At 33.7% G+C, this 16,714-nt stretch overlaps 1 protein-coding gene and 1 long non-coding RNA gene across 9 annotated transcripts; one reads left to right on the top strand and one right to left on the bottom strand.

Annotated features, from left to right (window-relative positions):
* Nucleotides 1-6,721: 6,721 nt before the first annotated feature.
* On the bottom strand, nt 6,722-10,545 carry LOC112418399 (uncharacterized). Of its 8 annotated transcripts, none has more exons than XR_005643720.1 (5): nt 10,001-10,545; nt 9,693-9,759; nt 8,799-8,855; nt 8,614-8,662; nt 6,722-7,057 (listed from the first exon to the last, which is right to left on the bottom strand). It is a non-coding gene; the product is annotated as an uncharacterized lncRNA (long non-coding RNA). The 8 variants fall into 8 exon arrangements; XR_005643714.1 differs by lacking the exon at nt 6,722-7,057 and adding an exon at nt 8,942-9,138 and having other exon boundaries at nt 8,092-8,662; XR_005643715.1 differs by lacking the exon at nt 6,722-7,057 and adding an exon at nt 9,017-9,138 and having other exon boundaries at nt 8,092-8,662.
* A 4,435-nt stretch (nt 10,546-14,980) lies between these two features.
* On the top strand, nt 14,981-16,299 carry LOC25480641 (UPF0481 protein At3g47200). The gene has a single exon (XM_013586896.3). The coding sequence runs from the start codon at nt 14,981-14,983 to the stop codon at nt 16,265-16,267; it is 1,287 nt and encodes a 428-aa protein (XP_013442350.3). The 3' UTR covers nt 16,268-16,299.
* The last annotated feature ends 415 nt before the right edge of the window (nt 16,300-16,714 follow it).

Below are 16,714 nucleotides of genomic sequence, written 5' to 3'. Positions count from 1 at the left end.
ACTTCAAAGTAACCTCTCTATGCCGAAATTTTGTGTGAAATGACCAAAATGCCCCTAGGCTAAAAATGACCTAAACAGATTCAAATTGACTTGACATTGACTCAGATGCAAGTTTGAAATGAATTTAACAAGGTTTACTGATGAAATGTTAAAAAACAATCTGAAAAGACTCAGAGACAGTCATAAGGATGAAAATGGGTCCCATTGCAGGAAATGACCAAAATACCCTTCTGTATGACTTTTTGCAAATTTTGAAATAAACTGTGGAAAAAAGCAATGTAATGATTCAGAGACACTTTTGAATGACTTACAAGACAAGTAAAGACATTTCGAAAGGTTTTATGCAAGAAAAACATAGGTAAAATTGTGATTGAAAATACTGCGAGGTAGAGACAATTTGAACTGTGCAGTTGAAATTTGATAATTGACAAAGTTTGAAATGAAATTGGACCCAGTATTTTTAGGTCCAAAAACAGGGTATAACAGTTGCCAAAGGTTACAATCAAATTAAGGGCTTAGATTACTTTAATACATATTCTCCAGTTGCCAAACTCACAACTGTCATACTTGTGATTGTTTTGTCTTCCATTCATAATTGGCATTTACATCAACTTGATGTAAATAATGCCTTCCTTCATGGTGAACTTCAGGAAGATGTGTACATGTTGATTCCTCCTGGCATCAAACCAATCAAGCAAAATCAAGTTTGCAAGCTCCAAAAGTCTCTATATGGTCTTAAGTAGGCTAGTAGAAAGTGGTATAAGAGATTGACTTATACTATTTTGGCTCAAGACTATTTACAGGCTACATCTGATCATTCCCTGTTTGTCAAGAAAATTGATTCATCATTCACAGTTCTTATGGTGTATGTTGATAATATCATTCTTGCAGGGGATTCTTTAAGTGAATTTGATCATATTAAGTCTATTTTGGATTCTCTATTCAAAATTAAAGACTTAGGTCAATTGAAATACTTCTTAGGTATTGAGGTTGCTCATTCCAAATTGGGGATTTCTTTGTGTCAAAGGAAGTATTGTCTGGATTTGCTTCTTGATTCGGGCATTGTAGGTTCCAAACTAATCTCTACTCCCTCTGATTTCTCCATCAAGTTACATCATGATTCAAGTCCTCCTTTTGAAGATGTTGCTGCATATAGGAGACTTGTGGGTAGACTTCTTTACCTAAACACTACCAGACCTAATATCACTTTCATCACTCAGCAGTTGAGTCAATTCCTGTCTAAACCTACACAGACTCATCATCATGATGCCTTAAGAGTTTTGAAGTACCTCAAAGGTTGTCCAGGAAGAGGTTTATTTTTTTCCAAGAAACTCTTCTCGCACTTTACAAGGATTTTCTGATGCTGACTGGGCTGGTTGTCTAGATACTAGAAAGTCTGTTACTGGTCAATGTTTCTTTCTAGGAAACTTTATGGTTTCTTGGAGAACAAAGAAACAAATCACAGTTTCCAGATCTTCCTCTGAAGCTGAATACAGGGCATTGGCTTCAGCTACTTGTGAATTGCAATGGATTCTATACCTTCTCAGAGATTTACATGTTTCACCGATTATCTGTTTTTGGTCTTTGTGTTTTTTTTTTTTTTCATTTTGTAGGTTTGCTGGATCTTCTTTGTTGGTGGTTGTTTGTTTTGTGAGGTCTCCAGTTGTTTGTTCTGAGTTTTCTTGTCCAGAGATTGGGGAGCTCAAATTATGGCTTAGTTGTGGTTAAGTTTCAATAACCCGAAAAGGAATGGTTCGATTACAATAACCCGAAAAGGATAATGGTTCGATTACAATAACCCGAAAGGGTCTGGTCCTGTTAACCCAAAAGGGCATGTTCGGTTACTAACATATTGGACTCATTACTCGATATGAGTTCTTATGTGTCTATGCTCGAAAGAGCTTTTATGCTTGCTGGTGTGTTCAAGGAGCTGTTGGACTTGGATTTTATTACCACGTTGGCGGTCAATCCATTTGCCATTTTTAAACCTTAAATGTTCTTTTGCAATGTTCATTTTACATATTTTTTGTAATTTGGTTTTGCGCCACTACACGGGTTCCCTGAGTTGGACCCGTGATAAGTGAATATTTGTTAAGATAGATTAGAGTTAGTCCACTTGATATGATTTATCATGACCTATTCCCGCTTGGGTTTTACATGGGTTTTCCTGCTTGGGTTTTTTTGAAGTAGTTTTGAAAATTTTCTTATATTTTAGATTTGTCCATATTAGAGATCTGTCTATAATTTTCTTTTTCTACCATATTTTAGATTTGTCCATATTTTTTTCTTTTGATAAAATAAACGATATTCATTCATTCAAATTGATAAAATACATCGATATAATACAAATTTGTAAATGCCTCATTTATAGCCAGAGCAAAGCTCTATATGGACTTGTCCATTGAAATTGACATCAAAAGAAATCGAATTGAACTTGAGACATTGAGATGACCGTACTTCAAGATCTCTCAAGCCAACTACTAAGCCAAACCAAATGAGTTATAATTAAATTTTTTTTTTTTTTTATCTTTGGTTAAAGCAAATATACCTTATTTTGACTCTATTTAATGTTGTTTATCCTAAAATACATTTAATATCATGTAAGTTTTATTTTGGATAATTTTTTTATTCTCATGAAACAAATTCAAAATAGTTGTTACTTTTGAGAATGTTATTTTCTTAATATCAAATCAAGAAAAAGAATTGCTTATAAATAAAGTTTTGAAGTTAGATATGTTTGTTATTAATTTAATGGGAGAGTATTGTTTCCTTTAAAAAAAAACGGAGAGTAATGTGAAAAAAAGTGATATGGCAATCTGAAACAAACAAAACCTGAACAAGATGAGAAAGATAAATAACGCCGGGACGACGAATAAAATAACGTTGCATTAAAATGATGCAAACATAAAAGAAAAAATTAAATAGATATGAAAGTCACTTAATTAAATAAAAAGGGAAAGAGAAAAACGATTTATATGAGTGATTTGTGGTCAAAATCGACTCAAAATCACTCCTCTGTTGTTGATGATGTAGAAAAAACTAAGGTTTTAGATGAGAGGTAAGAAGAGAGGTGTTCCTTTTCTCTTTGGAGAATAGATTTGTCCATGTTTTTAAATTTTTCTTTTTTTAAAGGAGTGTTGAAAATGTAGTAGCTATTTTAATTAAATAATTTAAATTTGGGAAATGTTAAAGAGTGTCCTTGGAACATTCGTTAAGAGAACATAAATAAAAATAATTTGTTAAAAAATGGTGAGAAATGTTAATTCAACTTTCTAAAAGTCATAAAGTTGTAGTTCCCAATACAAAACTACTATTTTTTTTTCATTAACCATTGTTTTGAGGGCGCTGGTATTATGTACAAATTTGCACATAATAGAAAAACCTTTAAAAAATTAACCGTTAGTTATTAGAGATTTTGCCTATATTTGAAAAATGTGGAAGCATAGTGTGTTTCCTAATTCGAAACAGAATCGTCCACATTACTATACATTATTACTACACCAACATTATTCTTATAGCTCTCACAGACCAATTACTCCTCCAACGTCAGCCAACACAGGACTAGTGCTGACAAAGGCGGCATATGTCCTGATTGCAATGAACATAAGACCTTAAAAACTCAGCATGAACATACTGTTGTTTCATTTTGTAGGATGTAAAATATAATAAATATTGCAGTTTATTTTGGAAATTGAAACAATCAATGATGATAATCACTCAACTTTTGGAAGCTGGATCACCTCACCAACACTTGCATAATATTAATTACCCCCTATTTTTTTTATTAATTTTATACTACTACTCTTTAAAACTCCTTCAAAAATATTAAGTATTTCAATGGAGACTATATTAAAAAATTTACAAATAACTGGTGAAGGGATCCACCTTCCAAAAGTATAAGAGGACATATAAATTAGACCTAACCCAGATGTTCTTTTTGTTTTCCCTTTTCCAAGAATTACAATAAATCCCCAAAGGTGTAGTCGTTCAACATAGATTATGATGTTAAGTGGCGGAGTCAAATATCAAAATTTAGGGTGAAATGAATAGACCTTACAAACATGAAATCGTATGATTGATCTACAAGTTTTAAAGTTGTGTCTACAATCATCTAGACACATAAATCGTTTAAGCATGAGGACATATATAGACCTTACATAAGGTTTGATGGATGTACATGTAGGATAAACTAAACACAATGTCCAGTCACATAATGTAAATAACTAATACATCATCTTTTTTGTAACAAAAATAGTTTAAAAGGTTAAAGATGTAGACTTCTACACACTAAAAAGATTAACTAGTTACAGATATCGAATTCAATGGATCGTACAATATATTTTGCCTTTGCATGTTAAAAACAACTGTTTGACATAGTAATTTGGTCTTTTTGTTTAAGCTTTTTGCTATGTTTAGTACAACAACAACAAAAAGGCTAAAAATTATCATTTTACCACTCTATGTCTAAATTCCAAATTTCATCTCTTATTAGCTTAGTTAGTAGCCACCATGTATATACATCTTTTTGTCACATATCTACACCATGTAAGTCCAATTCATCTTATTAATAATAAACGAATATAAATAATATAAATAAAAAAGGGACTTTATAAAAAATATAGGGGTTAGGGTGTGATAAAGAAGTTCGGACTATGTTACGAGCTACTTTATTTTAGCCTTATGACATAGCTTAGTATAGTTACTCTAAAATGACAATAGAACCTTATATCTAGTAATGATATCTTCAAACTCATTTTGAAGAATAGAGTTAGAGTTAATGGTTTCAACTACGAGCTTGCAACCTGACTAAAAAATAACAAATGTCATGCCTTGATTAGCAACAAAGTTTATAGCCTCAAGCAAGTCTAGGGCCTCGGCTTCAGAAGGAGTAGAATTGTAAATAGAACACTTCTATAAGAAATTCAATAGTGCCTTTGAGTAGTCTGTGAAACAAATATCAAGACCTATGATGGAATTATTGTTGAAGAGTGTACTATTCACGTTACATTTAACCCACAAGTCATCTTGATGTATACCCTTGATCGATTGCATTGCTCTTTACAAACTACGCCATTCATGGAACAAAAAAACTTTTATTTTTTTGAAACTGATGGAGCAAAAATACTTACTAGCAGGAATCAAAGGAAAAGGAATGAAATGAATTCTCATTACTTAGAATAGAGCTTACAACAAGTATATATACTAATAACAAGATGTATGGTAAGCTATAATGATCTAACTATAGAGGAACATGAACCTTAGTTACTTGCACAACAAGTAACAACTGTCTAAGTGATATTGCTATCAGCAATATCATTATGTAATATCCCCCCCACAAGATGGAGGTTGATAAATGTTTATCAAACCCAACTTGGATAGGAGTACATTAAAAGTCTTAGGAAGCAAAGCCTTGGTGAAAATATCAGCTACTTGAGCTTGGGAAGAAACAGGAAGCAACTTGAGAATACCATTTTGTAGCTTTTCTTTGATCAAGTGACAGTCAATTTCCAAGTGTTTGGTGCGCTCATGAAAGATAGGGTTAGAAGCAATGTGGATTGCACTCTGATTATCACAGTATAAAACAAGCAATTGGGAGGATCTGAGGACCACAACGAAGAAACTAGCACGAAACCTCTCGGCATACACGAACGAAATTCAAACTGAACCAACTTGAACCCCAAACTAGCAGATTCGGACCAATGAGCAACGATTATAATCAAAACACAATACCAGGTCTGAAATAACCCTAGATCCGAGTTCCAAATGCCATATCAAAACCAACACCAACCTCCTCGTTCCTTTCAAACGGTAGCGGCCAAATGAAATGCAACGAAGGTATGATTAAACAAAGAGAGTGTTGGTCGCCGAAAGGAGAAGAGGATAGAAAATCGATGAACAGAACCCACATGCGTGACGACCGTTGTGTGTTTCGCTTACAAAAACTAGTCTTCAGACACGAAGCAAGAAGGATAGGTGATGCGGATGGAAGATCCATCATCGCATCACCAACACCCTCTACATCTCTTACGACGCAGATTTGGAAGAAGGGAGGAAACACTTTTAATGTTTTAGATAGAAGATAGAGGGATGTGTTTTTTTTAGAGAGAGAGAGAGAGGAAAAGCATTAATTCCCAAGTACCACCTTCTACATCTCTTACGGCCACAGATTTGAAAAAAGGGAGGTGATAGTCTTTTAACAAGTGTACTAAAAATATATCGAAGTAATAAAATTTATAAGTTCGTATCCGCATGGACTGTTTCAATTTCTACTCGGCAGAGACGTTAAAACTAAGGATGTGTTAAAATTATGGTTACCCTAGGCAGTTGGATTAAGTGCTAAAAATAATAAATTGCAAGTAAATAAAACTGGTTGGAAATTATGTGGAAAACAGATGATCAAGCTTTCGAATCCTCTATTCGTATCTATGGTTGCTAGATTCTCTATGTTCTCAATGTAATTTCATCATTTCCGACGGATTAACTTATTAGCTTTGATCAATCTCTTGACTCAAAGCCCTTTCCTAGGTTATAACCTTTTAATCTCTTAAATCGATTGAATAACTTTTGAAGCAATGTTCTAGTTCGTAAACCCTAAGTCTTAACTCTCAACTTCCTATCTCTAGTTTTATATGTTGAGTTAATCACAATTACTATGTCCGGTTCAATAGTTAGGGTTAGTAGTCAGTTGAAACCTAAATTCAATTCAAGCAATCGATAGAAGTTAGTGTTAATAGTGATACACACGATATTAAAAAAAGCATTAAGCAAAAATAATTATGAGTACTGAATCATATTAATAACAACAGAGAATTAGCTACTCATTACAAAAGGAATAAACAACTTAGAAGAAAAACTAAACCGGATGGTGAATGCTTCACTCAAAGGTTCATCCTCTTTATGTTGTTGTTGTGCCTCCCGTCGCAATTCTCCAAAACGTGATGTGCTTGCTGCTCCTTGTTGTGTGATAAAACGTGAATCCCCCTCTTTGTTACTATGCAGCTCTCTTCATAATAATAGGAGTTTTACTTTTCCCCACCCTGCTGCATTCTCGCGTGCCCTGCAAAATTTCCAAAAATACTTGTGGTCTGAATTATATAATCCGAAGCAGATTGTTAGTGATATCTAGACAAAGAAATCCGGACCAGATGTTATGTGTTTTTTTTGTGTCTTTCTTTGATGTCAAGGGTCTTTGCTGACCGTTATATGAACCCCACACAAGCTACAATGCAATTGCAGGGTTCATATGAACGGTCAACAATGACCATGGCACCACCGACACCCTTAAAAAACTAAAAACATTTGAAGAAAATTGAAGAAAAGAGGTGGAGTGAAGAATGAAGGTATTTGTTGAAGATAGAAGCCTATTTATAGCCTAAAACAAGTCTTAGTTCATTAGTACAGTCAATGAAAACGTGTTAGTGGTTGTAACCGTCCAAAGCTACATTGATGGCTCTCTCTCAAAAGAATCCAATGTTGAAGCTTTCCTGATTATACATTCCGGAACGTCCTTAACCCTACAAGAAGTGCCAACTTTTCCCTCGTTCATCATTATCGTATTAATGCGGAAAATATATTCCGGAAAACAAAGCTACATTCCGGATTTTATTTTCCGGAATGCATCAGTGTCATGGATGGTTCTTTGTACCACATGTTTTTGTCGGTGGTCAAGTCAAAAAACTAATTTTACCACGCTTTTTGACTACAATTATGATCTCCCAACCGTTTTTGACTTACAAAAAAATGTGTATTTTCCGGCGGCTAAAATTTGGATGTTCCGGCAGTTTTAGCCGCCGCTATGTACATTTCTGGCGGTTTCAAAACTGCCGAAATTTTGTCTGCCACAAAGTTTAAAGCGGCGGTTTAAGAAGGACCGCCATGTTAACTGCCGTAATACGCGTTTGGTTAAAGCGGCAGTTTTAAACGCCACAATATACATTTTTTCAGCAAAAAAAATTGAGCATAGTGGCAGTTTCAACTGCCGTAATGCTCATTTTCTAAGAAAAAAATACTGCACATAGTGGCAGTTTGAACCGCCGTAATATTAACTTTTTTAACAAAAAAAAAAATCTGAATGACACACCTAAATAGCAATTAATAATACTAATATAGATAATTTTTGTACATAAATTGTAATATTACAATGTGTAATATAGTCCAGCAACCATGAATGTTTATAAAGTTCTTTAAAAAATATGAATGTGTATAAACTAAACTTAAGCTCTTCAATTATGTTGTAGAGTTTATCTTTGATCCCTTCTACATATGTATGGTCATCCTTATCTCCTTAATGTTATGTTGTTCTTGAACTTCTCTGACACACACACACACACACACACACGTAGATCAAATAAGGTTCACATAATGCTAAGTCACAAAACAATAGAACTTGATGAAAAAGAATTAAAAGAGGAAGCGAAAGAGGAACCTGAGTTTCAAAAACAATCCCCGATTGATCACTTGTCTTTCTATCAGTAACTCTCCCAAAGTACTGACTAAGCCAATCTTAACTAATTATCAACTAGTTTGCATTAAAAATAACTAAGCCTATTAAAAGATAAAGCAACTAGAACAATGTTAACAAAAGAGAAGATCATTATGCATATTGTTACTAACCTCTAGAACAATCTTTCATTCCATGATCTTGTCACTTGCCATAACGAAACTGTAGGTGCAAAACCAGGAGTATAGGTGAAAAAGGATACAACAAGAGTTCAAGAATAGTATGATGCATAAGTTTCACTACCTTTTGCTCTAAAAAAAAACCAACACAAACCCTATTGATTAATTAACTAACTAACCTGAGAAGTGAGTCGACATCGTTAGCCAAAATGATGTCGTCAAATATCTCGTTGTACCTGCAAGGATATGCAAAGCAACCAAATTAAATAAAATTCACAGGTACATTGATGATGATATCTTGTTGTTCTAATTTCTTGAATACCTTTATTTGTTCAAATTTGGCAATGATATAACACATCTATTAAACAACAATGAAACTGCAAATTTATTGATGAACCTTGGTCATCCTAGTAGATAGCCCTCTTTCTTCAGTATACACAGAACCTTGAGAATTTTAGATTGAGTTTGAAGGTTTAGATTATGTATGTTCATTTGATTCTAAACACCATATATAGTAATCTGAAATCAAAAATTAGCAAGAAAATCAACTAAAATGTGCCTCCTTAACTAACACAAACACACACATTATGTCCCCTAACCAGAAGCCCTTCCCTTTTATAGAGTAAAACAATTGGTATGGTATTCTAGAAGTGATTCTGGTTTGTTTTACACAAATAAGCAGTCTGCAACAAATTATAGTTCAGAAAACTAACATCTAAAATTTTGCCAGTGTATTGAATCGATGTCTTTGTTGTTCATTAAAACTTAACATTATTCACAGCATGAATGAGAAAAAGAGGAGGCATGACAATTCTGTAATAGGATTCAGGGCCTTCATATTTAAGAGCTTATTATATAAGAAAGACAACAGTTAAAGTTGATTGTGAGTGTTTAACGAAATCAGTTCCATGTTGAAGAAAATTGACTGTGAATGTTTATAAACTGCATAAACATGTATATTTAGAATGGATTCTCCTATTTGTCCTCTAATTTTTTTTTGAAAACTACATAAACAAGGATATAAACTGTGAGGTGGATCACATTCACATATTCATTCTTTGAATTGTCCATACCTTATAACTTTAGAGCCTATATTGGATGACGCGTTCTCAATTGTGCTTGAAGAGTGAAAAGCACTACCTGCAAAACCAAAACCAAAACCATACCATAAGCAGTTTGAATTGAAGCACAATCAGCACTGCAGTGATACTGAGTTGTGTTTCGATCTTGTCAGAATCCTTGTAGCTTCATCATTCAAACAATACAAAAACCTTAAAGCCCAACAATCCAAACAACATTAAACAAAAATGCCCTTTCTATTTCAAGTAATGTCCTGATTCTTTTTGTACCAATAATAAAGATTCAAATTAATAAATTTTACCTTGATAAACTGAAGTATGAGAGCTGAAGAACTATGAACCACGGTGAAACCCACGAAGAACCCCAATTGCACAGAACTGAGATCGCGAAACCGCGAAACTGAAATAAGAAAGTACGCGCAATTAAAAGAATTTAGAAATTAACAGAAAAATACTCAAATTAAGAAATTAACAAGTAAAAATGTGAGTTGATTGAATTTCTGCGATTGAGGGTGATAGGCGAGGATGAAACGAACAACTTGGTGGTGATAGGCGAGGGTGGTAGTGAGAGAGTCAGATTGACGATGAGTCTTCGTCGATTGAGAGTGATATTGAGGGAGCCGAGGGTGAGAGTGAGATTGAGGGTGAGCGCCGGTGAAATTGACAAAAACAAGGGTAAGAGTGAGATTAAAGGAAAGTGAGATTGAGTGTGAGAGTGATGAAGATCTATAGGTTTCAGATTGAGAGAAAGTGAGATTGAAGAAAAAAATTAGGTTTTAGGGTTTGAAGTTGTGGGAGGAAAAGGAAAGATGGAGGGATTTTTCCCTCGTAACATAAAAAATAAAAAACAAGGGATTTTCTAAAATTTTAGGGAAATAAAAAGAGAGTGTGGAGTTGAAAAAATTAAAAACGTTAATACTGGCGGTTTAAAATGCCATAATAAACAAGGTTAACTGTGCCATAATATTTTGTTGATACCGGCAGTCGAAACCGCCGTAATGTACAGTAAAAAGCGGCGGTCAATAAAACTGCCGCAATACACTGGTTATAGTGGCGGTTATCATGGACCGCCGATATAAAACCGCCAGAATTAACGCGTTTTTTTGTAGTCCTCCTCCCTGTAAATAGCCTTCCAAACCCCACCGTTTCTCACACCATCCTCTCCCATCCTCTTCTTCCTTCTACAACCATGGTTTTCCATCGTTGGCCTTTCATAGATAAGGGCCTCATTGAAAACTTTTAGGGTTTGTATGAACGATCAATGAGGATGAAACCGTACTGCAACGAAGTGCGGTTCATCTAGGGGTCATGTAGGTCAGTGTGGTTCTTAGCTTGGCCTGTTTGGGCGTAAGTTTGAGCACCCCTTACCTCCCTCAGGGGCATTGTTATCTTCTTCCCGCCCTCCTCTTCCCTCCTCCTCTAATTGCCCTCCAATAGGGAACCTACTGATATGTCCTATCATATAGCAGTAGTTAGGCTCTTAGGAGATTAGAATTAGGCTCTTAGGTGATTAGAAATAGATTTAGGATCTTATGTAATAAGCTTGAAAATTATTGTAATTTATTGTTCATATATTAATAAAATGAGTTGTTTTTATGTTTGTGTCTTTTTTATTTCTGTTTTTTATTTTATTTGCATTTTATTTTACGAATTGTAAAGCTTAAAATTGTAAAAGTTCTGGAAAAACACTATTCCAGATTTTAAAATTCGGATACATCTGCAAAATTCTAACAATGCAATCCGAAAAACGAAATTCAGACCAGGAATGAAAATGGAAAAAAATAAGACGCGCGAGGAAAGTCATAAGATAGAAAAAGTAAATCTCTAATAATAGCATGATAGCAAGATACCTTCTTTTAGTTTCTTTTCTCTCGGGTCACTAATACCAGCTTGGGTTAAAAGCCCATTTGTTTTTCTTTTCCTAATTCACCAAGCACATGTTGCACATGTGGCCTATTATAATAACTAAACCATAATTTTGTCATTTTAACTTCACTGTTCACCACTTCAAAGCATGACACACCTTTGGTATCTCATGTAATCATTGATCCATAATAATAGTAGCTAAATAATTAATGACTTGACCCAATAAATAAGGACATGAAATTTATTTAAAAGGATTATAAATTAAGTACTAAACTAATAAAAATAGAATTAAAATTTAATTAAACAGACTCTAAAAATGTGATATGATAAACTCTCATCATGAGGCAAAACTTTTAATGTTTTAGAGAGAAGTCAGAGGATGTGTTTTTTAGAGGGAGAAAAAGAAAAAACATTAATTTCCAAGTTGTTAATCTCCCTACTAACATATGGACAAATATAAAATATAGTAGAAAAAGAAAATTATGGGCAAATCTACAATAACATATGGACAAATCTAAAATAAAAGAAAATTTTCAAGACTCCATAAAAAAAAGTTTTCAACATATAATATATAAATAAAATAGCTGTCATATTCTAAATTTAAAAAAGAAAAATAAACATAATCTAAATAGAGTTTAATTATAACAGACTGACCGTGTAAATCCACTTTACATTGTCAACCAATTACAATCAATTTTTGACACATAAGAATAAGTGAATTAAAAATGGAAGAATCTAAATAAAATCTTAAATAATTGCTTTTGTTATCTTGTTCATTTGATTTCGGTATTAATAGCTTTTGCCTCCTATATCTTACCTTTTATGAGCAAGCGTTGCTTGGTTAATTAAGATATTAGGACGGTGGTGGCTTTCTCATGAAATTTCTTAGTAAAGAATTACTTATAATGAAATTCTTAATTTTGTTTACACTTATATGTGTTCTCGCCCTTTCAATCAATTATATGTTGTTTTGGGTGGAAGTTTTTGGTTGTTCTTTTGTAGGTTCTGCTATCTTTGGTCTTGACGCAGGGTATGCATGTGATATGTCACTTGTATATGCGGACGTCATTGCTCTTTTTGATCGCGCCGGCATTTAAAAAGGCAACCAATTTTCCCTTCTTTGTAATTTTTTTTCCCACTCAAGCTTATTAGTGCTTCTTGTACGGGCTTGTTGGCTAATAATATTTTGCCGTTTCAACAAAAAAAAATCAATTAAATTAATTTCTTTTGGTTCAATGTTAAGTGGTATGATTCTTTCTTTAAAAGCAGCATCTCCTTGAAATTCATATGAAACCCGAGGTTAAATTAAACCGGCCCAAAAAAGTTTTAAAACTCATTTCTTCATATCAAAGTAGAATCAATTTGAAAAGCTCACCACGATCTTTTTTTTTCTTTTTTTGTTTGGCTTTCGCACCGGTTTCTAATCCATCAAAGGTGGGCGACTAATCCGACTCATGCGTAGAGGCATGCGCACTGGTCAAGCGTTGTTCCCTAGGAATCGAACCCGGTATTTCTCGAGTACGTCCTTGGAAGTAGCTCCTTGCCACTAGAGCCCAAACAACTTGGTTAGTTCACTACGATCTTATTCAGCCATTGTTAACTAGGTTTGAAAAGGTGAAAGGAGACGATATCATAATGACGACGATAAAAAAAATAAAAATAAATACCATCAAAACTGTAAAATAAGAGAAATGGGAAGATTGCAATTATTAGGAAAGATTTATTTTCTTTTTTCTATTATTAACATTTACACTCATGTGTCTAAAAGAGTGATTTCATTGATTGACGGTGTAAAGTTTATTTACACCGTTAAATGTCAAAATATTCTAATTAAACCCCTTCACAAATTTATTTATATGCAATTATTTTTCTTGATTTGATAATAAAATTATCATTCTCAAAAGCAACATCTATTGGTACTTACTTATCTCATGAGAATAAAAAAAGAATAATGCTATCAGATATCGAGTAGGCAAGTCAATACAAAGTTTTACTTTGTGTTTAAATGTGGCATCCACAAGTAGGCGGTAGTATTGATCTTCTCGAAGTACTCAATTCTTGGATCAGATGTCGAGTTTAAAAAAAAATATTATTTACCCGTTTATATTTAAGATTAGAGAGAGCCCTTAAAAAAAAAGATTGGAGAGAATATTGTTCTCATAAGCAAATTATCTCTGATGAAAAGAAAAATGAGAAAACAATTTTCTTTAATCTCCTCCCTCCATTTTTTATTAGATTACAAATTACAACACTCTTACCTAATGTCGTTATTCTTCATTGTAATTTTGATTTCTAATTCTTTGTTTCCCTTTTTTCGAGGGAACACTTCCTCCTTCTTAATGGAAACCCGCAAACTAAAACCTCAACCAAATGTGAGGAAGAAAAAGGTATATGATCCATGTCAACTCCCTCCATACATGCTAGTTATTCTTCTTCTAAGATTCAAGTTTAAAAAATTAAGCTTTATTGCAGTGATCGATTGTCGTGGTTTGACGCTGTCATAGGAGGCTTTGTGCTATCACATTTGTTCGTGTATTTGCATATAGAAGAACTTGCCCTTGATTAGTGGCCAATTATTCCTCTTTTGTAAATCGTGTTCAGGAATTGAGTTGCACTGTTGTTTCTGCTAACATTGTAGCAGTATAATACTAACTTATCTCGTCAGTGTTCTATTGTCACACTTTGTAAATTAAGAACTAAATTTTATTTTAACAGTTATCTTCAAATTCCATTTTTACTCCTTGTTTGTACATAATTTTACTTTACTTTTACAGTATCGATCACTTGTACCCAATGGTGTCTAGGTACTATTTTTTGTACAGCACTCTATTATAGTAATTCTTTAAAAGCCACTAATAACTACCGACCTTTATTTCTTCACAGCTAATGTGCTAAACAACTACTCCTATATTAATAAATGTGCTGACCTTTATTCTTTGTTAGTCCTTTATTTATTGCTTATCCAAGTTTTTTAAAAATGTAAAGCAATTTACACAGCACCAAAAAAATGAATGTAAAGCAAAATTAATTACAACGAGGTGACCAGTTCATGAATTTTGAGCAAGCATATATGTAGTGAAAACCAGTTTCAAGACATTAACCTGACATGAGGTGGCAGTTTGTGATTGGTTTATATTGTTACCATGTGCCAACTATGATTTTTGTTGAATTGAAGTCAAAGGTAAATGCTAGCGGTTCTGGAAACACTCCCACTCACATTACCCTTCTCTGTTTCACCCTATTTTCAAATTTTCATCTTCTTCTCTGTTTCCAGAAGCTAACCCTTTTCTCTTCTTCCCACAAAACTTTCATCAAATATATAATTCACTACAAAACTCATATTTTTCACCATTGTTAATTACAACCAAAATTCACCAACTAACTGCTCCCATTATTCAAACACAACCTATATTCTCATGGAGATAGAATCTTCTGCTGATTGTGATATCCAACATATACTTAACATCTCTGAAATTATAGAGCCTTCACTTTGGCCTCAATGCTGCATATACAAGGTTCCTACTACTTTGTTGAAGGTGAAGGATGAAGCATATACACCTCTGCTGATATCCATTGGTCCTATCCACCATAACAACAACAAAAAACTTGAGGAAATGCAAGAATACAAACATAGGTATTTTCATTATTTCTGGAATCGTTTGGACAGCAAAAATGATTTGATGAACTACAAAGAATTTCTTCAACAAGAAGATCAGAATATACGCCGATGTTACCAAAAGAAGTTCTATGATATCAGCAATGAACAAATGGTTGATATGATACTGTTGGATTCTGTCTTCATCATGGAGTTATTTTTAAGAGAAAACAAAAAATGGGAACACAAAGATGATTATATTATAACTCAACTTTGTGTGAGTAGAAGTATTCAAAGGGATTTGTTGCTTATTGAGAATCAACTTCCAATGTATGTCTTGGAGAAACTCTATGGCACAGTTGTTCCAAACAATGTCAAAAACCACAATCTGTTTACCATGCTAGCACATGACTATTTTGCTTCTTGCTACCCTCATCACCAAGAGTCATCAAAAAGAATGTTTGAGGAAAAAAATTGGGAGAAATCATTTCATTTTACTGATTTGATTAGGTCTTCTTATCTCCCAATGAAGCTAAGCAATCAACATATTGATTCTCAAAGAAAATGTTTGAAGCCAAGGACTGCAACAAAGCTTAAACAAGTTGGCATAAGCTTTCAGAAAGTTCACAACCGATGCTTACTTGACATTAAATTTCAGAAAAAGCCCTTTTTCAGTTGGTTTCTTTGTTTAGGTTGTTTACCATGTTTCAAAGCTAAATTTCTATTCCCTCAATTGAAAGTGGACCATACAACCGAATGTGTTCTTAGGAACCTCATGGCTTTTGAGCAATGTCACTATCCAGACGAGCCCTATATTTGTAACTATGTTTCTTTTCTTGATTCTCTTATTCACACCAAAGATGATGCAGAGTTGTTGGTCGAGAAAGAAGTGATTGTGCACGAACTAGGAAGTGACGAGGAATTGGCGAATCTTGTTAACGGTCTATGCAAACATATTGTGATGAATTCATCGTGTTATTTCCAACTTATGGAGGATCTTGATGAACATTGGAGAACTGCTAGGGGTAAATTAAGGAGAAGCTTTTCTAAAATAGCTTGGATCGCAACTCTAATATTCCGCGTCTTTCAACTTTTGTTGCGTCGTTGATTAGATATAATGTTTTAGTTTATATATCATTGTTCGTGAATGAATTTTATGTATCTAAGAATTACATGTACTAGAATCTGCTTGCATACTGTTTGTTACATGTAATGAAAATATGAAATATGACCTTTCCCTGTTATGCTACTTCATTTGAGTTGGTTTCTAAATAAATTACTTTATGTAGGTTACAAAAAGGCACACGAATTTTAAATTGGTCCATTTGGCTAATATTTCATTATGGGAGCAAGTTATGTCCAAAGCAACAGTTTGTGTTTCATAGGGTGATTTTCAATAATCGTGCAAATGAGATTAATGAGTTAGTCAAAGTGTTGTCCTAGAATTGGAGTCTAAATAGAATGTCAAAATCATCTTACCTTTTCTATGAATGGGCGTCGAACCCGCGGGATTGCTTGCAGAAGGGTTAATGAGCACTGTTTCTGTTTTGGAGGT

Source organism: Medicago truncatula, chromosome 8 (genome assembly GCF_003473485.1).
Source record: "Medicago truncatula cultivar Jemalong A17 chromosome 8, MtrunA17r5.0-ANR, whole genome shotgun sequence".
In the NCBI taxonomy this organism is placed as follows: domain Eukaryota; kingdom Viridiplantae; phylum Streptophyta; class Magnoliopsida; order Fabales; family Fabaceae; genus Medicago; species Medicago truncatula.
Note: the sequence above shows the minus strand (reverse complement) of the source record. Positions and strands in the feature narration are given on the sequence as shown.

Coding starts and splice junctions, on each gene's coding strand:
- LOC25480641 (XM_013586896.3), top strand. CDS start 14,981: ATGGAGATAGAATCTTCTGCTGATTGTGATATCCAACATATACTTAAC.